The 22,919-nt window shown below is 37.1% G+C and overlaps 2 protein-coding genes across 3 annotated transcripts in view; one reads left to right on the top strand and one right to left on the bottom strand.

Moving 5' to 3' along the window:
* The window catches only part of CD302 (CD302 molecule), a 31,481-nt gene extending 23,467 nt beyond the window's left edge, over positions 1-8,014 (top strand). The window contains exon 6 of the mRNA XM_075529668.1: positions 6,622-8,014. Within this exon, the coding sequence (XP_075385783.1) occupies positions 6,622-6,821 (200 nt within the window). The 3' untranslated portion in view covers positions 6,822-8,014. The remainder of the gene's footprint in view (positions 1-6,621) is intronic.
* Positions 8,015-10,894: 2,880 nt separating this feature from the next.
* MARCHF7 (membrane associated ring-CH-type finger 7) overlaps positions 10,895-22,919 on the bottom strand; it is a 43,243-nt gene continuing 31,218 nt past the window's right edge. The window contains exons 7-10 of one of the 2 annotated variants that reach the window (XM_075529671.1): positions 19,469-19,578; positions 15,557-15,670; positions 13,989-14,037; positions 10,901-11,887 (exon numbers count right to left, since the gene is read on the bottom strand). In XM_075529671.1, coding sequence (XP_075385786.1) covers positions 11,829-11,887; positions 13,989-14,037; positions 15,557-15,670; positions 19,469-19,578 — 332 coding nt within the window. In that variant the 3' untranslated portion in view covers positions 10,901-11,828. Of the gene's footprint in view, positions 11,888-13,988; positions 14,038-15,556; positions 15,671-19,468; positions 19,579-22,919 lie in introns of both variants that reach the window. The other variant, XM_075529670.1, reaches the window with a different exon arrangement.

Raw genomic sequence — 22,919 nt, forward strand, 5'->3', positions numbered from 1 at the left:
TCTCCCCTCCTTCCAGCCCCTATCCAATAGGTTTTACCTTTCCTCTTGCTGGACACCATTTAAATCAGTTTCTTGTTTAACCTTTTGCTAATGTAAGCACACTTATACTAATTTGAGCAAATTTAAATATGTTTTCTTTGCCCTTTCAGTTTACAGATGCCCCTGTATGGTTACCTAGTGTTTCTATTTTGTTACCGCACTCTGTCACTCGATGAATACACATATTTAACTAGCATCAGATTCCTACTGAGCCATCTTCAAACACTTGCTATTATCAATAATGCTGCAATGAATCACCTTGTAGAAATCGCTTATAGATGTCTTGAAATATAGTTGCTGGGTCAAAGATTAATCTCTAACTTTATCTGTCAATTAATATTGACAGATACTGTTCTAGACACGTTTTAACATTTTGCATTCTCAATAGCAATGTATAATAGAGAGCTTATTAAGAAATTTGTGGATTTGCTGCCATTTGGATATCTCTTTATTCACCTAGTTTTACACTACACAAATCATAAACGTAAGCTTGAGTTTTTATGCATAGTCCTATGTAAATACCATTCAGATGAAGATATGGAACATTTCTATTATCCTAAAAAGTTTGATTCCTTTCCCCAAAAATGCCCACTACTGCAATAACATTCTCTCTCTTACCATAGTTACCTACTCTTGAACATTATGTAATCCTATCATACATGTGTGGTTTTTCACTCATGTTGCTTAACTTCATGTTATGTATATACATGGTACTCTATTGCTATACAATATTTTATTTTATAAAAATATAAAAGCCAGCTGTTGATGGATATTTGGATTGTCTCCAGTTTGGGAATATGATGAATTGAGCTGTGGATGTGTTCAGAGAAATCTAATTTTGGCCTAGTTTTCATTTTTCTTGGATCTATTCCTGTCTAGAAGACCTGGATCACCCATAGTGGTGGGCCATGTTCCTTCCTATCCCAGTGATGGCAGGGCCAAGGCCCCTGTAAGGGTGTGTAATTGTGATTTTAAGTGTTCATTTCTCTGACATTGAATTCCTCTGCACATTATCATTTAGATACTTCTTTTTTTTAAAAATGTCTGAAGGCTTTTGTCATTATTTTCTTTTAAATCATTTTATTGGAGGCTCGTACAATTCTTATCACAATCCATACATCCATCCATTGTGTCAAGAACATATGTACATTTGTTGCCATCATTCTCAAAACATTTGCCTTCTGTTTGAGCCCTTAATATCTGCTGCTCATTTTCCCCCTCCTTCCCCACTCCCCCTACCTCATGAACCCTTCATCATTCATAAATTATTATCCATTTTTGTTTTTATTTTTTTTAATACTTTTATTGGGGGTTCTTACATCTCTTATCACAATCCATACATTCCTCCAGTGTGTCAAGCACATTTGCTGCCGTCATTTTCAAAGCATTCTCTTCCCACTTGAGCCCGTTATCAGCTCCCCATTTCTTCCCCTCCCTCACAAACCCTTAAGTTATAGATTATTTTTTTCCATACCTTACATCATCTCCTCCGTCGGCTCTCACCCACTTTTCCGTTATTCGTCACCCTTGGAGGGAGTTCTAGACTGATGTTTGTGACCGGTTCCCCCATCCTCCCCTAATCCTCTGGGTATCTTTACTCTCCCTGTTGGGTTGTTTTGTTTTTAAGGGGTTGCTTGGTAGACAGACTTGTATAGCCCCTAGACGGACCATTGTCAGAGGTGTGTTGTGGGCACTTTCCTACAATTTGGGGCTCATTGTGATAAAATCATGTTGGGGAGGAGGAATGACGCGCCTAGGAGTTGATAAGAGGTGCTGAGAGCACGCTGAACCCTTCCTTCTATGGGAAGAATTGATATAGAACACCTGAGCCCAGTGGTATGGTGAGTTATGAATTGGGCTGCTAACCACAAGGTCAGCAGTTCTAAACCATCAGTCCTCATTAGGAAAATGAATTTTCTATTCCTGTTCAGATTTACAATCTCATAATCCAACAGGAGCAGTTCTGTTTTGTCCAATAGGGTCACTGAGTCAGAATCGACTTGCAGCTAGTGAGTTTATCCATTGTGTGCTTCCTGTCAAATAAGTGATGGATTTTTGCCTTTTAATTTCCTAACTCAAAACTCTCCTTTGCTCCAGTGAGAAACCTTTGTAATACACTGTTGTAATACGCTGCCAGCTCTCTGCCTTGTGATTGACCTCCTCCCATGTTCAGTAGCATAGACTGGCCACAGTTCATTTGCAAAATGTGAAAATACTAACAGAATACCATATTCTTGGCTGTATTCAACCAATTGAAGATCCTAACCAGTTGTTAGGATAACTAATCCTTTACTTCTCCTTATTAAGCTATGATCATGTAATCATTAGGAGATACAGCTCAAAAGACTATCACCACATACTCTGTGCACTGATGATGTATGTCTGGCCGTAGTGAACACCAAGGTGTTAAGAGTAAAGGCAGACCCTGTGAAACGTCCGCCTGGGGAGGCCCCTTTTCTCAGCGATGATTTTAGTCACTTTCCCCAATGCTGATTCTCCCCTAACAACCTGGTCTTCAAAACCTAACCATGCTGACAAACCTGGTCTTCAAAACCTAACCATGCTGGCAAACCTGGTCTTCAAAACCTAACCATGCTGACAAACGAAGGTCTTCAAAACCTAACCATGCTGACAAACCTGGTCTTCAAAACCTAACCATGCATTATAGATTCATTAATAGATTGAAATAAAATTAGTGTGCTCACATGGATAAAAAATTAAGGGGCTACATTAAAGGTAGGATTGTATTATCTTGATTAAAAGTACTATGGGAACAATTAAAGTTAATATACAATTAAAGTTTAGATAAATGCCTAAAAAGATGAAATAATTCCATTAGAGTGAATTGTTTGCAGGATTTGGAGATTATTTTTCACCCTCATTTAATAGAGTGCTGTGAGTTAGGGGAGAAACTGACCTTTTGTTTACAGGGTCAAGGTTGCTGTATTCAAATCTCTTTCAATTTTAGTATTCTGTAAGAAGATTCTGACTCCTAGTGATCCTATAGGGCAGTGTAGAACTGCCCTTCTGGGTTCCTGAGATTGTACATCTGTATAGTTAAGAGTAGAAAGCCTCATTTCTCTTGGGGAGTGGCTTACTGCTGGCTTGGTGATTAGCATCCCAACATCTAACTCACTGTACCACCTAGCCAATTTTACAACTGCACAAAAATGTCTGTTTTCTAATAATGAAAGCGTACAACAAAATGACGTTAAATCTTTTAAATTCATATAACGGATTTGGAAGGTTAGAGTTGAAAGCTTCTGGAACCTTGATATTTTTTACAGGATAATGGTCAGATATTTTAGAACATGGCACGATATATTAACTGCATTGTAGACTACTTTTTATTAATGGACACATTCCTATGTGCCTTTACAAACAATGATCTATTTTAATATTAAATGCTCTCCAATGGAGATAAAATTACCACAAGGCCGGCAGCTTGAAACCACTAACCACTCTGTGGGAGAAACGTATGAGGCTTTTTATTCTCAAAAGCTCCGTCCTATATATAGGGTCACTGAGTTGTAATCAACTCAATGGCACAGGTTTGAAGTACCGTATATATTCAAATATAAGCAGACCCAAGTATAAGCCGAGGTACCTAATTATTTGGAAATCAGAAAATCTGATTGACTCGAGTATAATCCTTCAAAACTAGATTCCTCATCAACATTTGTATCCCAACGCAGAGCTTCAGCTGGTGTGAGGTCATCATAGACGCTGTCCTCACTGAGATCGCCGTCATCACCATCACTGCTGTCATTTTCATACAAAGCGCATTCTTCACTGCCATCCATAGCATGACTAATACTACATTTCTGGAAGGCCCGTCGCACCATGTCTTCTGGAATGTCTTCCCATGCATCTTGAACCCACTTTGCTATTAACTCTATGCAGGCTGCATGAGATTTCCTCCTTTTATTAGTCGGGCTTGACCAGATGACATCCATTCATGCCACATCCTTCGCACACGGTCTTTAAGAGGCTTATTCAAAGATACATCCAGAGGCTGCAGTACAGATGTAAGCCCACCTGGAATAACGGCTAAAGTAACTTTACTAGATTTTGCCAATTTTTTTATATCATCCGATAGGTGGGCTCTGAACATATCCCAAACAAGTAACGATGGCTTTTTCTTTAAGGCTGCTCCTGGTCGTCGGTTCCAAATTTCTTCCAGCCATTTTTTTGTTCTGTCTTCATCCGTTTAGCCTTTAACATGTGCACACACAATAATTCTTGGTGGGAAACTGATCTTTTTAGGCAAGGTCTTTCTTTTAAAAATAATGACAGGACACAGCTTAGTTCCATTAGTCAAACATGCTAGAACTGTAAAATGTTTTTTTCATTTCCTGTGGTTTTGAGAAAAATGGTTTTTTTCTCCTAAACTTGCCACAGTTCTGTTGCTTGGAAGGTCAAAAGTCATGGCAGTTTCATCCATAGTCCCAATATCTGCCAGGTCATAATTATAAATCCTTGTTTTATAATAAATGACTAGAATGACATAGTTTTTTCTTCAAGGCCTTGTGGCAATTTCTGGGAAATCTTTGTTCTTTGTCTCAAACATAGTAGGCCAAACCTATTCATGAAGCAAGTACACCATCCTGCTGACACAGCAAATTTTTCAGTGCCTGGTGCTTTATATTTGTCATCCTTAGCCATTTATAAAGCACGTATGCGGATTCCCATGCGTGTTATGCAGTAACCATTTTGACGACACACCATAACCCATTTATGCAATTCACTCTCTAGAGCCCCATAAAAAGACGTTAAACCACGATGTTTTAGCTTTTGGAATCTGTTCCAAGTCAGCCTTCATTTTCCGCCACTCCCTCACTTGCTTTCGCCAACACAGAATTCCCTACTTGCAATATTGTTATTGCTCTCTCCCGATCTTGACACAACTTTCATTTTGAAACCAGCCTCATATGATGGGTATTTTTGTTTTGGTTCAAGAGTATCCATTTCTAATAGGATAAAAAAAACAAGCCCCCCAACCCCCGCGACATGTTAGCTGTGAGCAGGGGTGGGGGGAGACTCTGTGCGAGCGGGGGGGGAATGCAGGATGTGAGTTAACAGAGACCAGTGGGGAGAGATGGAGTGCAGCCAGACACATCCTTACCAGTTCAGTTGCTGGCTTAAGCGAAATCACTACTGGTGCTTCTGCAAATTGGAGTTGTCCACATTATAGGATGACTCTGATTGGTTAGATGTGAGTACACAAACATTCAAAGCCCTGAATGAACAGCGGAGAAACTGCAATCACCCGTGAGATAACGGGCGCTTGTCCCGTTACCTGTGGGGGGAGGGGGGAGCGAGATGTTACACCTTGCTGGGGTACCACTGGCACGTGTATAAGCTGAACCAGTTTTTCAGCACATTTTTTTGTGCCAAAAAACTCGGTTTTTACACGAGTATATACAGTAATTACTTAAAAACCTCGTACATACACAGGTATTGCTGCTAAGGTGGTCAAAAAAGACTGCACTCACTGAGCTTACATAGGGAAAAGGGGACAATAAATATTTAATGTTAGATGTCAACACTATGAAGAAAAATACAAGGTCTATTGAGGAGAGCTAGGAATGTGAGCTGATACATTTCACACAAACTCACATTTTTAGAAGACTCAATGTTTTCCAAGGAACCATGATGGCAAATTAGCTAATTGCTTGGCGCTAATTGCTTGGCGCTAAGGAACCATGATGGCAAATTAGCTAATTGGTTGGCAGTTCCACTCAAGGCCTGGTGATGTGCTCCTATAAAACTTGCAGCCTAAAAAACCCGAAGGGTCAATGTGAATCAGAACTGACTACATGGCACCTAAAGGAGTCTATGGATGTAGCGATGAAGCAGGTATTTATTTGGACACTAGCTGAAAGGCTGGTGGTTGAAACCTAACCAGAAGTGCCACAAAAAGTTGCAATGAATCAGAAATAAGTACATGTGAGCTACTGGCCGCCTAAAGGACAGAATTCAATGTGCCATTTCCTCCCTCCAGTGTGAATTTTTTTTTTGAAGGCTGGCAATGTTTTAAGAATATCTGTGTTCTCTCTTTGGTTCGGATTTCTCTCACCAATCTTTAGTTTTTCTTTCACTTTTACAAGCACTAGCTGAAATGTTATGTTCAACAATCATAATGTAAAATTATACCCATAAAGGAAAATAACTGGTTTTTAAGCAACTTTTGGATTACTAAACACAAATACACGTTATCTTTCAAAAAACCATTTTCTTTCTCCCAACTTCTGCCATAACTTACTTGCAAGGTTGACGGTTTAATCCGCCAGCTGCCCCTCAGGAGAAAGCATACAAAGCTTCAGACACCCTATTCAGGATCAGTTTGAATCACCCCAGAAGTGGACTTTTGGTTTGATAACTTGGAATTTTCAAGTCTGATTATAGAAATTTGATTTTCTCTCTCTAGAGAACCCTAACACAGGGCTGTAATAAAATTGTAACCTCCACCAGCCTTTCTCATCAGTGTGGGGCTTTTTAGGGTGATGTTTTCTTGAACTATGCTCACACTCCCCGAAATGCAGTACTTATTTTAGCCTGACCTTTTTGTCTCCTTTGCAGATAACCACATTTTAATATCTACGATGGTGATTGCCAGCACAATAGTTTTGACCCTTTTGGGCGCCATCCTGTGGTTCCTGTACAAACGGCATTCCGAGTCTGGTTTCACCACTGTCTTTTCGACTGTGGCTCAGTCTCCTTACAGTGATGATTGCGTTTTGGTAGTGGAAGAAAACGAACATGCTGTTCAGTTCGACTGAATATTTTTTGTCATCTCATACTGACATCAAAGTATTACCAGTGATTTCTGTGTGCAAATTTGATATAAAACTTGGAATTACACACCAGTCTTTATGGTATATTTCCTTCTTATAGCAACACTGTTTTCAAGTAATAATTCTGTCAAAACCTAATCTTTGAGCACATTTTCTAAAGATTTAAAATGAACTATCATTTGGTGACTTCACCACCCCCACCCCTCTTTAAAGAGGGCAAGCTTAAAGCTCAAGTAAAGCAGATAAAAAGCAAAGCCCAGTGTGCTTGTCTTCCTTCTCTTCCCTCCCTTTTAGTGAACCACCCAAGTTTTACATTGCCGTGCTGGGGGTGTCACGATTAAGTGCTTGGCAGCCAACTGAAAGGCTTGTGTGAACTTTTCACTTGAAGGGACAAATATGTGGCCGTCGGCTTCTATTAATTACAACTGTAGGAACCTTATGGACCATGTTTTCACCATCTTTTTGAATACCCCTCATATTCTGTTTAAGCAATCTCCTACGGTTTTCAAATCTTGCTCCTTGACCAAGGAACATGATGTAGAAGCAAGCCTGACATTTAAATGACTTACACATCTGTATGTCCTTGGTGCAGTTTTGTGGATCACGTCTCTAATTTTAACTTCCAGCTTCCTTTGCAATTTAGATTACATAATTTTTACAATTTCATTACCTGTAGAACATTACTATTTTGGACCACAGTCAGTATTCTGGAACCGACAAATTAAATTACAGGGCTAAGAAGGGAAACCCAAAGTCCATCTGTAGATAATCGGACATTCCCTCACAGAAACGTCTCAAGAACAAGGCAGCCAGGATGCAGCACAGCACCAACAGTCCATCCATACATTCCTCTCGTTCTTTAATGCTTCCCCCCACCCACCCATCACGACCCCAGTTCAGTCTTACAAATCCAGCTAGACCAAAGCACGCACACTTGGGACAGATAAACCCCTCAGGAACGTTAATGGGAGTAGTGATACCATGAGGGTTGAGGGAGTGGGAAGAGGTGGTGAAATGGGGAACCAACTACAATGACATATAACTCCACCCTCCCATCCCCGGGTGATGACTAATGTGGACGAAGGAAGACAGCCAGGGGAGGGCGGGAAAAAGAAAAGCTGATACCAAGGGATTAAACAGAAAAAGTATTTTGAAATTGATGGCAACATTGATAAATGTGCTTAATACAATTGATGTATGAATTGTTGTACAAGCTGTAGGAGCCCCCAAAAGGGCTTTTAAAAAATTGTTTCTGTAACATTGTATAGATTTCCATTTTAAACAAAAATCTGTGTCCAGCTAGGCATATAAAATGCTGGCAGCAAGCATAACACTTAGAAAACCCTGGTTTTCACTAAGAAATTTTCTCTTGCTATTGGTAAGTTTCCCTAACATGTCTTTTTTCCAATCATTTTTAATATCCAATGATATAAAAACTGTTTAACAGCCTAATGAAGATGCACAAAATTTCAACAATTTAGTATACATTTTAAGACAAAGGTGACAAAAATAATTTGGGAGGCTAAGAAAGTCAATAAACAAGCTAGCAGTGCTAAAGAAGCGAATGTAGAGACTGGACATAAAATTGCACTTACTAAGAAGCTTAAAAGTTCAAGGGAAGTAATCTCTTAACCCTTCCCCCATAAATTCTCTCATTAGGAATGACTGCCTTATGGAGACAAAAATGTGCCCATGTACACTGCACACACACATCAATGTGCAAAGGACACACAGGGCAGCAGTACCCCAGGGGGTTGCAGGTTCCAAACAACGTATGTGGTCTGCATGCTGTGTTCAAACACAGTGGCACCAAAATCAAGCTTGTCCCATTTTCATTTGTTACCAAGTCAAAACCAGGCACGTAACACAACAGCACCATTGGTTAATGAAACACGAATAACTTAGTGATGGCAGACACTACACAAAATGTCGATGTGGTGCTGAAACAGCAAATGTTATACTCTGTACGGCACTACATAAACCAAAAGAACACTAAATTAGGCTTTGTATTTCCAAGGTTTTGTCAGTGCGGTTTCTATTTTATCACTGGTAGTTTTTAGCGTTACTAATTAGTGTATTAATAACAAACACCCAATCTGTGACGGCTTCCTGTTTCTATCCAAATTCTACCAGTACCTGTAAAAAAAGCTTCCTCTGATCATCTCAATTCTCTAGCACTCGTGTCTAATACAGAAGCCAGTTGCAGCTACACAGGGCTAATTACAAAGTAATTAAAAATCCAGTCCCTCAGTTACCTTTAAAGGCATTTCAAATGCTCAGTAGCCATGTATGTGTAGTGGCCACCCTATTGAATGGCACAAAAATGTTTTATTTCAGAGTTGTTTTGGAATCCCCTCTCCCCTATGAAACTCCCACATTCTAATTGTGTAAACAGTGCTCTACAACAGCTGCATAAAACTGTGATTTCAATTGTGCTAGTTTATTTCATTTTCATAGGTCTCAGGGTCACAGGTAATGAAAGGCCATCATTTAATATTGCTGATATATCAGAGCATCTGTAACAAGCCCTTTCATCTATTTAGTGGTCAACTGGTACATACCCATTCAAGTGTGTCCTTACCCTAGCAGGCTCGTTTGCATTTCCAATGTACAATTACTTTCTTGAACATCTTGAACACCCAAACCCAACCTCAGTGCCACCGGGTCAATTCTGTTAGCAAGCCTGTAAAGGCAGACTGTTCCTCACAGATTCCGAGACTTTAGATCAGTGCCACCGGGTCAATTCTGTTAGCAAGCCTGTAAAGGCAGACAGTTCCTCAGATTCCGAGACTTTAGATCAGCGCCACCGGGTCAATTCTGTTAGCAAACCTGTAAAGGCAGACTGTTCCTCACAGATTCCGAGACTTTAGATCGTTGTGCTCATGGTGCTCCCAACCCAAGGAGCAGCTGGTGGGTTTGAATAACCTTACTGTCAAGCCTCATGGCTTGAATACCTTATCCACTGGCTTTAAGGACTCCTAATGACAATGAATGCAATTCTTATGTAGATATGATTATGGGGAGAGGAAAACATCACTTCCAAGTTTTATCAGATATTTGAACTCCTTGATCTGACCTTGTTCTTGATCTGATCTAGTTTCATGTTTAAAATGGATAGTCAATGAAAAAATTTTCTCATATCCCTCTAGTGTCATATTTATACTGTATATTTTAATATGTTGAAATATTAAGTGGCATTAACAAATTACACTAAAGCTGAAGCTATGGTCTGTTTCACTAGCATTTAATATAATAAATTATATATAAACCTCTTATGTTTAAGAATGGAAAATTTTCAACCAGTATATGAAAATCTTTAAAGTTTTGTGGGCTAGCAGAAGACATTTAAAATTTCTCACTGAATTCTAGTAGAAGTACAAATGTTAGGGAGGAAAATAAAAGAGGAGCTGACACCAAGGGCTCAAAAGAAAGTAAATGTTTAGAAAATAATGACGGCAACATTGAACAAAATACGCTTGATACAAGTGATGTATGGATTGTTATACGAGCTGTAAGAGCCCCAATAAAATATTTTATCAATAATAAATAAAAGCACAAATGTTTTATAACTCACAGCATCCATAATGGGCCATAAAATAGACACTGGAATCAACATATGTAAATTTTGTACTTTTAAATAAAAGGCAATACGTTTCGAGCAGATTAAAGTGAGAATTTGAAATTTTTTAATAGAATTCCTGCAGATTTCATTTGAAATATATATACTTTTTGGGGCACCAATTCCAAAAGGAAACATTTCAAACTCTTAATATAAACCAACCGTGTAGGCACTTTGTGAGCTGTTTCACGTAATCTCAACATAATGATTTGCAATAGATAAACTGCTTATTTATATCTGAGAAAGTACAGTTTCTATTTAATTTCTGAAAAAGCAGATTGTTATGACACAGACAAGGAGTCTGAAGTGCATTTTAAGAGTGCTGATTGAGAAAAATACAGTCATAGAAGTAGAGAACTCATGACGATAAAGTGTAATGGTTCACCCAAATCCCAATAGTAAAAATATTAAGCCATAAAAGAAATGCTCAAACTAACAACAACAAAAAGAAAACCCAGTTAACAATGGCCAAGATTCAAACAGTTTATTTATATATTTATCTATAAAGAAGTGACAACACTAAAAAACACATCAAAAACCAGTGTTTTAAACTTTGAATGTGGGATTTTAAAATATTCCATTAATTTGAGATTGCAGTAATTTTTTACCAAATAGCATTTTCCTGGCAGTTCTGATGTAACTTATAGCTGTAATATTCCTAAAAGGAATATCTACATACTATGACCTGTCAAATATAATCTGCATTTTCAAATCAATACAAAACAACCATCCATCATTTATACATTTTCTGTTTATATACTTTTGTTAAAAATTAAGTTTATTTTAGGTGAATTTAGAATTCCTATCAAATTTGGGAACCTAATATAATTTTCTTCCGAACTTTCCCCTCATTCATTTCTTTTTATTCAAACACTGGAAGCAAATGATTACCAAAATTTAACTTCAACTTAAGGCAAAATAATAATAATTATAGGTGCCATGTGGCAGCTTATTTTGAAAATAATTTTGTCCCACTTTTATCACTAACAAGAGTAAAACATGAACATTTTTTCATAAATATGACTACAGTAATCAGAACACACAAAAAGAAGGCTGGAAGCGGGCATTGCTTAGAGAGCTATAACATGAGTTAATACTTTCCCACTCACCTAAAAGAAAAATACTTTTGATTACCAGTTTATAAAACATCAGATTCACTCGCCATGTTAAAAGGTTCAGCAGTAAGGTTTCAATTAAGCAACACTGGAAGTGAATATATATATACATGCATACATGTGTATATATATATTCACTAAATATACAGATATAGTCAAGGTATTTAGTAGGCATTCCCCACAAAATAAATCAATACTTAATTGCCAATTTTAATAAACACTTGTTCACAGATCATCCATTTGTCATCTTATGTGAAGTTAGGCAATATCAAATGCTCTGTTATGGTCTCCGTCTTCTTCAGAATCATCCTCTGAAGCTGTGGAAAGAAAACAGGATGATGAAGAACGAATTCAATGGTGATGAGAATTGGAGAGATAAATATGAAGTCAAAACAGTAATGGCTTTAAAATTTAAATCCCAATTTAGTAATACTGTTTGGTCAAAATGGTTAAGTTATCATGGCAGGGTTAGCGTGGATTGATTGTGGGTGATACCCCATCTTCAACACCCCCAGCCCACATCTTTTTGTGATGTCATATAGTTCTTGTAAAAATGAAAATGTTAAAAATGTGGCTCAAAAGTGTTCTCTTAAGTTTTCAAAATCAGTTTGTGTTCACGCAAGCTAATGATACATATGCTTGGAAGAGTGGATTGAAGGCAAGTGCTCTCACACACCTGAGCAGAATCTGGCTTATTACCGCTGCATGTTTGATGCATCCGATGAAAATGGGAAAACAAAAAAATGTACACAGAAGAATAGGTTATGGGTGTTCTTGCAACTTAACATCAAAGCTATGTCTATACAATGCCCAAATAAAGGCTGTATTTAGTAAGCCAAAATAGCTTTATATAGACACAGCCTAAGGGAAAATAATTGGAGTCAATAAAAACTTTTTGCTGAGATATATTTCCTATTTCTTCAGTCAGAAACTTGACACTTATGCAACATTTCTGACCCAAACGATATATGAGCCATTAGTGGCTCAAGATTTAATGTCAAGTATTGTAGAATGTCTTTAGGAAGGATATAGTAAGTATGAAATTATATATCCTAGACTGCTTTGCACGTCAAGGAAAATGAAACACCGCCAAAGTACAAACTAACCAGCATCTTGCCTATCAGAAAAGTTTACATTTTTCTCCTTTTAATATTAGACAATTAAGAGCACCTTGGACAATTGGGATCTCAAAGCACTAGGAAATTATGTAGCCCTTACAGATGAACCTTAAGTTCCATATTTCAAAATCGACTAACTTATCTTACAAAATTCTTAAATTCTTATTTTAATAATGATATCAAAGGTGTATACCTAACTGATCAATTACTTCAAACCTCACAGTTAAGTTTTGTACTATACCTGGAAGAAACACTGAACTAAGAGATAAAACCGCTTTTCTGGGAACATCTCATACATTTTGATTAGCATTCTAGGAAAAGAAAACTCAATTGGAAGCTATGTTTAGAATATATTAACTGGTACTTATGTGACCTTAGAGCACCACACCTTTGGCTCTCAGCTTAGTTTTGGGTGTATTTAATCTTGATCTGGTTCCTTCTCTTTCCACAATGGAAGTAGACAACTATTGCTAAGAAAATTAAGTTTTAGATGGCAATGTTAGCGCTTAAAGAATATGTGGAGAATTGACATAGAATGAAATTGTCATATCTTGGAAATGCATAAATTAGTTTTTTAAAAAGACATGCCTTCATAATAACCCAAAAGGGATCTGCACTAAGAAAAAGGGTGATACCACATCAAGTTACACTTGCTCTTTCACATATATGTTTGTTCACATTTACTCATTAAAAGTGTGAAACTATGTTGTCTAGTCATACCTCGAAACATTTGTAAAATTAAAACAAGTGCAGTTTTAATGACAAAAAACCCTGTCAAATATTCAAAGAATTAAAAGGTTTTTGGGAGGATTAAATCTTTCTTAAATCTTACTTCAAATGATACTGACCTTTCCTGGTGACAAAAATTGTGAGACGCACTACATATCAAGTGTTTTGAGGACAAGAAATTAGAAAAAGCTATTAAAGCCCAGGCAGAGTCCTGATGCGGGAGATGAATGCCTCATGAGAGGTCCATGGACAAAGAACAAAAATAAGACAAAACCTAAAATTCTATGGTTTCTGTTATGACCTTACAATAGGAACCCTACACCATCCCTCTCTGCAGAACCACACTGAAGCCTGGGGAAAATCTGTTATCTAAAGAAGCGGAATACAAGTTCTTCTCTATTCCCACCACAAAGAAATTAAGAAATGTGGTTGATCAGTAGTGCATTTTGGTATTATCAAGTTATAAATGACTCCTTAACTTGGTTGAAATACTTAACACTTTGTTTTAACTTTGTGGGTTTAATTTACAAGAGTAAATTCAACGAGTCTGGGGAGGGGAAATTCCACCTACTTTCGAGATCTTCCATATGTGCCTGAAGAGTTCTTGCAAGGTTAATAAACTAGAAACAATGCAGAAAGAAATACAGTAGTTTACATGTTGTAAATGGATCCAAGAGAGAAGCAGTATAGGAGATTTCATTTCTACTTATAAAGTCAAACACAGTTTTAAACCTTTAAATAGGGGCCTTTCTTCCTACACACCAGAAATTACAAACTTAAGGGGATTATTTTGTACTGTTTTATATAATCATTATTAAGCATATAAAAATCAATTGCTCGACACTAACTAGGAGCAGATACACTAAAATAATCTTATCCAATAGTGTTGTTTTTCTAAGTATACTAAATCCTTGGGTGACAAGCATCCAATTTATAACAAATTTAGATAAAAGGCTTGGGGCCTTTTCTTGTACTCAAGTAAGGCTAAACAAGAATGTCCATTCCTAAAAGGCTACACTTAGGAATGCCTCTTGTTCATATCACCCGGGGACTGCCTACATACCAATTCACAAAATTGGACCTATCTCAATTCAATTTTAATGGTCAAGGTTGTTTTTTTTATAGAAACCCAAGAAATACTTCCCTGCCTAACTGATAACTCTTGAAGTTTTACACTTAAATCTTTATGTAAGAAAAAAAATCAAAAAATGACTTCCACTTTAATATTAACTTGTTTATACATTTCACAAAGGCATACATGCAACAGACTTTAAGTTTTGTTAATTCTGAGCAATTTTTAAATTATTTTATGGCATACACTAATTTTAGGGTCTTATGATCCAAAAGTCAAGAATCTTTCTCAATTTGGCGTGTTCTTAAAAGTTTGTCCTCTCTCCGCTTACTAATAATAATCATCTATCAATTGGCTCACAGGAATAAATGTCCATATTTTTTCTGAATACCTCATAATATGCAGTTATGTGGCAGTTTTCCAAATCAAAACCTATCTTACTATATGCTACTAAGTTTACACACCAATGTAAAGTTTTATATAATATTTGAAGGATGTTTTAAGGACCTATTTCAAGATGTGATGGGTTAAGAATACTATATAATAAGGACACACATAGACTAATGGCTGCTACACACCACGGTCAAGGCAGCAGAGCATAAGGTTTTCTCTACTTCACTACAGGAAACATGATCCTTTACTTATACCCACCAGCTAACCAAAATAAATTTATTAAGGCTAACTATGTATACGGTCAACATTAAATAGTTCATGCAAAAAGTTAAATCTTTTACAGGACAGTTGGGAATTGAATTTCAGATTTCTTAGTCCTAATTCCAAAGCTTTTATTTTAATAAAAAACTTTTTTCCTTGTTTTCATTTTGTCTGTTTCTCGTTGAAATATTCTAAATATCTTTAAGAGCACGAAAACTGTATCAGTCTCTAAAATAGTTTTAGAACATCATTAGGCTACTTGTTTTTAAAGGAAGATATTTTTCAGCAATTTCTATTTTTTTTAAAGAGACTTCCCCAAAGGAACTAGAATGTGAATATTCAAGGTACTCTATTTTCAGGGCAAACATTTGCTCTCTCATACCCTCCCAGCTCCCCACTTCATTATTACTTACTCGAACACGTGTGCTTGGTTCATTCGTGTTTCCCATCATATCAGAAAAGCTTTGCTCGCATAAGTGCAGTAAGACAACTAGGTAGAGGCCAGAGCTGATAAACTCATATTCAGCCTTTACACAAAAGGAAAACATGGGAAAGAAAAATTAGTACAGCTGAGATTAATATCTGTAGTACACTGATGAACTAAAGGAAATCATATCTAATTCCTAGTAAAAGATTCAGTGGATAATGTGTTGTCTACTGAAACAAGGAATAAAGAGAGGTAATATAAAATTGTCAAGAAATTTTACTAAGTGGATGGGAATATTCTCTTTATTTTTATACTCTTCCTTTATATAATCATGGGACTTTAAAATCATTTGGTGGTAGAATAGTTTTTTATGAAGACCATAGATTTATGCAAATGGCTATAATTACGTAAAAAAAACACGTTCGTAGCTCTATCAATACACTACACTGTAATGAAAACCTATCCTGATTGCACAAGAGTTTCATCTGTAACACAGCTAACTTAAATATGTAAAAGTAACAGAATACTTCCATTACACACAGAAACTTAGTTTGTGAAAACAGAATTTTTTAGTTTAAAACCACTGTGTAGTTTGTAAGCAATGATTACAAATCATGACTACACTTAAATCTCCAAACTCTCTGCCACTGAGGGGAGTCTGATTGATAGGGACCGTAGAGAGGACAGAGTAGAACTTCTTACTGCAATGGGTTTCAGAGAATGCCTATCGTTGTGGGAGCAGACAGCTGCAACTTTCTCCCACAAAGCAGTTGGTGTGTTTGAACTAGACCTCGCTATTGGCATTACTGTCCCACCCAGGCTCTGCTGTTTTTATCCCCCCCCATCCCCCCACACACATACATGAACTCATCTGAAGACAAACAGTTAAACCTTAGTAACCATTTAGGAGCACCTTAGTTGTGTTGTGGGGTAAACGCTGGAGTGAGAACTACAATGTTGGCAGTTAAAAATCACTCCCGAGAGAAAAATGTGGCCGTCTGTTCCCGTATTTACAAAGTCTCAAACTCCTGTACTGGGTCTCTAATGAACAGAATTTGACTCAATGGCAATAGATTTTGGTTGGAGGTGGCGCAGTGGTTACAGCATACTTTGGCTAAAGGAAATGGCTCACGTTTTACATTGATCACAGCTGCTCCAGGAGAGTAAGCTGTGGCAGTCTACTGTAGGAAACATGTAGTCTTGGTTCTACTCTGACCCACAGGGGTGGTTATGAAGTAGAAACTCGCAGGGTCCGAGAGTTGACTCAGTCTCCTAAACTCTGTGAACCAGGGTAAAACTGCCCTTAGGGTTTCCAAGACTGTAACCCTTTATGGAGTAGATTTCTATAGGGTATCCGTTCCGTAACCTAACTTTAAAAGTCTCCGCTGTCTCTGAAGGGGCTGGTGATTTTGGACCGCTAACCATTATGCCACAGCAGTGGGCAGGGTAAAAAGTACCAGCTTCAGCATGGAAATGCTTATCACATTTTAATGAGTACAAAAAAAAAAAGGTAATATTTTAGAGGTTTCTTGAAATGCTTCACTGAAGTGATTATTTTGCTTGCTTTTAATCAAAAAGAAAATCATATATCCAGAATATGGTTGGGGGAAAAAAAAATCACCTTGAAAGATTAAGCCATTGGATACCAGAGAAACTGGATTAATCAAATGACTGAAAATGCTGCTGTCAGAATCCATGGTTCACACAGACTAAAGTTTAAATCAGGAAGTTTAATCAAACATCATCATTGTTCCTACATGGAAATTCCACATTGTATTTCCTAACACTTCTAAATTATTTAAGATTATGGGTCATCAAAATAACCTGCCAACATTAAGCAACATTCTTAGTTGAATTGAAAAGAACTGCCTAAGTTTAAGAGGCAGAATTGAGCATCTAGATTTGGAAGAAACAAAGAGAAAACAATGCTTTTGAAACCCTACCCCCTTCACTTTCTCATCCATTTTTCTCTACTCTTTCCTCTCACAGCTTAAAATACCAATGTTCCACTGTTGTCTGCAAAATCTCTTTGGAGATTTAAGGAAATTCCATCATGAAAGCAAATCTTCTTGGACATCTAGCTTTTCAGAGAAAATAGTAATAATTGACATTAAAGGAGCAACTACACTTTATCACTTGTCTAATGTTTCATTCTTTCCATTGGAGATCCTTAACCTGAATCTAAGGAACCACTTCAAAGAATTGTGTATCTGCATTTTCTATGGAGGGTCCACCACCACTTTTAATAGATTTCTACGAGGTAGCCATTAACATACCCTAATTTTAAAAGTAATGAGTCTACAAAAGTCATGTTATTCCATTTACATGAACTATCCAGAATAGTGTATTTATTAAGAAAGAGAGAACACACACTAAGAGTTTCAAAGGTTGGGGGGAGGTAGGAGTCAGGAGGATTTTCTTTTGAGGTAATGAAAGTGTCTGGGCATAGACAGGGATGGTGGTTGTACAACACTAGGACTGTAGTAAGTGCTACAGAATTGTTCACTTGAAAATTACTATCTTTCTGTTAAAGAATTTCACCTAAAAAATTAAAAAGTTCTTTAGCCTCCTTTATTAAAAACAACTTTCCACACTTGTCATGTACCCCTTTACCACATATCTTTTTATAACAAATATGCTGAACACATTTGCATAGGTTGACTCTAGAATCACCTCTGTAATCTCCCTTAGCAATGATTTCCCACCCCAGAATTTTGCGTTTCTAATTAACTATGATTTAAGAGCCTCAAATTTGTTTTTAAAATTTTAAAGCTTCAGAAACAAGACACAGGAACAAAAGTAATTGTTTTTGGGGAGGAAGTAGAGTAAATAACATATACCAAAATTACCTGAGAAATGAAAGAGAAATATTTGAGAAGTTATTCAATGACTATAGAGAAACCTGGACATTATTCACTAGATAGAAGCTAGTGATAAAAATATTAAAGAACAGGAAAAGTAGGAACTTAGAATAAAAGATTACATAATGTGTACTTGTTCAATACATTTTATGAAGTATGAAGGTAAGAATGTGGAGGATGAAGAGAAACACCATGGTGGGGAGTCCATAGGCCAGATATACACTAACAAAATACATACAAATTATATTACATAAAAAAATTCAGAAATGGAGAATTCCAGGACCATCAAGGAAAGTTTTCTCAAGGAGTAATTGTGAAATTCCTCTGTAAAAAGGCAACAGCATCAGAGGCAAGAATGGCCCCAGCACCAAGACCATGAGACAGAGCAGACAGAGGGTTTCCTAGCTCCTGAGTCTGCGCAGGTAAATCTGAGTACCTTCAGGCAAGGAGGGTGGCTTCTAGAGTGGGATGCCCTTTGGGTATTTATCATTGCTAAGGGAGCTCTGTAACACAGCCTAAAGAGGGAGGAGGGCAGAGGATCAAAGAGAGACAAGCCTGCCAGCAGAGTTTAGAAGAGTGCTACTGTAGACAACAGGTGTCCATCCTTTATGATTCCTGCTGACTTGTGGCCTGTTAACTTCCCTAATAATCCCCATAATCATGGGGACAGGTAAAAATTCAGAAGATCCAGTAGATCCAGGGCTTAATGTTTACTGGTTCGTCAACACTGAGGCAGCGGTGGAGAAACACACTGGCATGTTTACTGTGGAAACACTTCTGAATTTGTCTTAAATTTAGAAAAACTTAGAGTGAATTTCCCTTTAATAAATTTAAAACTGGTGACTTATTTGCCTTTCATTTACATATTTTAAGAGAATTTCAAAACAGGAAGTTGGAATACCTTACATAATAACAGAGAATTATGTTAAAAACATAATTTTTAGTGTAGGTTATCTGACCATGACTTAATCTTTTCTTCAAGGGTTGTCCTTTAAGCATAGAATAGACACTTACCAAATTAGGCAAAATATACTAACTTGTTCATTTGCATGAGCTCTATGGAGTTCGTGAATATCAAAATCCTCCAAGTTAAGCTGCAACTTCTCTTTACAAAGTTCACAGGTGGTTACAGCCTCTAGTGAAGAACCTGGTAAAATGGAATTCCAAGAGAATTTTAGTTTTGCTGTGTTTCCCACAAACCTTATTTTTCCCTCATAATTCTAGGCTTAGGTTATGAAAATCTTACTGATTAGTTAAATACATAGATAAATAAATAAATAGAAGATCAATATGAGCAAAACAGCATGCCTGTCTGGTCCTACTCTTTGGTATTTAAGAATCCACCCATGTATTCTTGATCACGGGAAGCTAAGAACAGAGGACTGGAATGTCATCTGTCCGTCCTACTTCCTAAAACAGCCTGGCATGATTATGAGAACACCAGTATGTAGGTTCTCAAACACTTGGTTGCAAACACTCAGTCTGTATCCTCTGATGTCACAGGATATACAGATCTAAGATCTTTGGGAGTCTAAAGAGTGTGCTTGTTTACTGGCTAGGATGCTAAATGGGGGATTTATATTTGTCTAGATCAAAGCAGCTCCTTCTGTTCCACATCCACTCAACATTTGGTTATTCCTTAGATTCTGGCACCAGTTTAGCAGGGAGTAACAAACATGGATGACGTATTGTTTACAAATGGCTACTAATCAAAAGAGGAACTGAAGATCACCACTAAGAAAACCCTATGGAGCAGTGCTATTCTAATACATGGATCGCCAAGAGTTGAACTAACATCACTTCTTGTCTACATTTGTTTTTTGCCTGTGCTTGTTTTTATAGGACTTTATATTTTTAAATGTTCTCAAATTTAGAGTAAATTTTGAAGTAACAAAACAAGAGATTTAAATTTAATTCAACGAACATTTGTTGAGGCTTATTATGTGCCAGGCAGTATCAGAGGTCGGAAAAAAAGTAGTAGCAAGTTCTTGAAGGAGCTCAGACTCTTGAAGGAATTGGGGTTATATAATTATAAATTTTTTAAATAGTTAACAAGACAGCAATAATAACTTGTGTGCATTTTCCAGAAAAGAACAAAAGAAAAGTGAGACCAGATGGCATGAGCATGTTGAAATTAAAATAAGTTGGAATATTCCCCGGGTTCACAAGAAGTCCATTATGATGTTATCCTGTATACTGAGAAAATAATCCTGTATACTGTGAAAAATAGTCAAAAGACATTATTTCTCTCAATAGATAATTATTAAAACAATCTTCTGATGCAGCGGCAAGGAAAGTAAAAGATGTACTACCCTTTGATATTCCCGGGCTTCATTTTCCTACTCTATGGAATAAGAGACTTACCAGGAGTCAGTCATATGCACAAGGGACCCATCCATTTATTCCTACGCGGCTTAACTCAAAACCTTTCTTACTGCACCCCACCTCACTCAAAAAGCTCTGATTACATTTTCCCAAACTGGCAATAGTCGTATTAATCTTTGCACACCCTGTAAAGTTTAGCAGCTCATATATAGTTGCTTAATAGATGTCTAAATGACGTATTTGCTAGTATGAATCGTCAACCAAAGGAATATTTAGATTAAAAGTACGAGAAAGATTTCTGAAACATTATCAGGGAACTTTAGTTGTTGAGAACTATACTTAAAAAGTTACTAACAAGGTACTCATTACAAGCTTATAAAGATGACTGCCATGTAATTCAGTACTTACTACATTTCTGGTGCTGTAACTTATTTACTAACATTATCATTTGGCCTTCTCAACAACCCAGTTAAGTTTAACTCAATTTTTTCTCATGATGAAACTGAGGTACAACCTCAGACCTATTTACAAATCTTCAGGGCTGGATCTGGGTTATTTATATTTTCATAAATACAGTGGATGATTTTGGATCAGCAACCAGAGTTGGTAACAAATTAATTGGAGGCAATACTAAAAATCTAGGTGATGGCGTATGATACAAAGTCAACATTTTTAACCAAAACTTGTTTTGCTGCTTAACCAACACTAGCAATCCAGAAGGTCTGAGGCCACTTAGTTCTTCCTTCTTGGTAATACTCAACATTGCTAGACCCTCATGAAGTGTCAAGAACCACACCACGTACCTCTCTCATGCATTCACTTACGGTTTTAACACCTAGCTTTCTGTCTTCTTTACCATCTAACTTTATGGGTATTTCAACATTCTTCCTTCCTCCACAGCTTTGTATCTCTAAAATTACTCTTCTTACCACCTCAGTAATGGACTCTATGCTCACATTCTTGACCTTTACATCACAATTCATTAAAAGACCTACTTATAAATGTGTACTTTAAGGATTCTCTTTCTGTAAACCTACAATTTTGTGTTACAGCTTACTTACTACAACTCTTTTCAATGCTAATGAAACTCATAAGACATTGATCCCACCAGCTTCACACTCCCCACTCCCTGAGAGCCTTACTCCACACCTGACTTTAACTCCTATGATCACCACATGCCCTTTCAGATACCTTTACTTCTCTGAATTAGCAAGAAAATGTTAACAATGTAAGTGCTCACAAGTGGAAAAATGGATAAACTTTGGTACATATGCACAATGAAATGAATCTGAAAAACATCTCATGGCGAATGAATTATACTGAGTGAAATTAGTCAATCACAAAATAACAGTCTCACTGTTATTTGGGGGAGGGGGGGGAAGTTTTCATACCCAAAGAAACCAACTCTGATAGATTGGGGGTGTGGGTCTTATAGGCTAAAGGTAAAAACGTGTTAATTTGGGTGAAAGGGAATATAACCAGTAAGAGAGAGGACTAAGAAAATTGAGAGAGTGCGAGAGCACAGAACAAACAATGGGACGTATTCACAAGTTGTTAACTCCTCACCTAATTCACAATAAAATTGGGAGGGCAGGAGAATACATACATTTATCGCTACTTCTTTCCCCCCCACCACATCCTATCCCATTACCATCTCTTACTAAAGCTCATTTAATAGACTGATTGGTCTTCCTGTTTCTATTCTTGATCTCGTAAAACCTATTCTCCACAGTGCAGCCAAAATAGAAATCAAATCATACCACTTCCCTAGACTCAGTGACCGATCATACTTAGATACAAATCTAAGCATTTTTGGGGGGCACCTTAGCTATAAAGTCTATATGAGTGGGCTTCAGCCAGGTACTCTAATCTCAACTATACCATGGCTCCCTTTACTCTTACCACACATTCCTCGGTGCTTCAAACACACTAAAATTACCCCCAGCTTAAAGTCATAGCACTAGTTGTTCCCGCTGCTAGAATCCTCGCTGCCATCACTGAAATGGTTAGTTATGTCTCATCCTACTCTCAGTTTACATGTCATCATCTTAGCAAGGCATTCCTTCAGCAACTAATAGCAAACCAGGAGCAAGCACCTTGTCTATCTTACTCAATAGTTTACATATCACATCTAGTTCTATGCTGACTCCTAAGTCGTACTCA

The sequence above is a fragment of the Tenrec ecaudatus genome, chromosome 13 (assembly GCF_050624435.1).
Source record: "Tenrec ecaudatus isolate mTenEca1 chromosome 13, mTenEca1.hap1, whole genome shotgun sequence".
Taxonomy (NCBI): domain Eukaryota; kingdom Metazoa; phylum Chordata; class Mammalia; order Afrosoricida; family Tenrecidae; genus Tenrec; species Tenrec ecaudatus.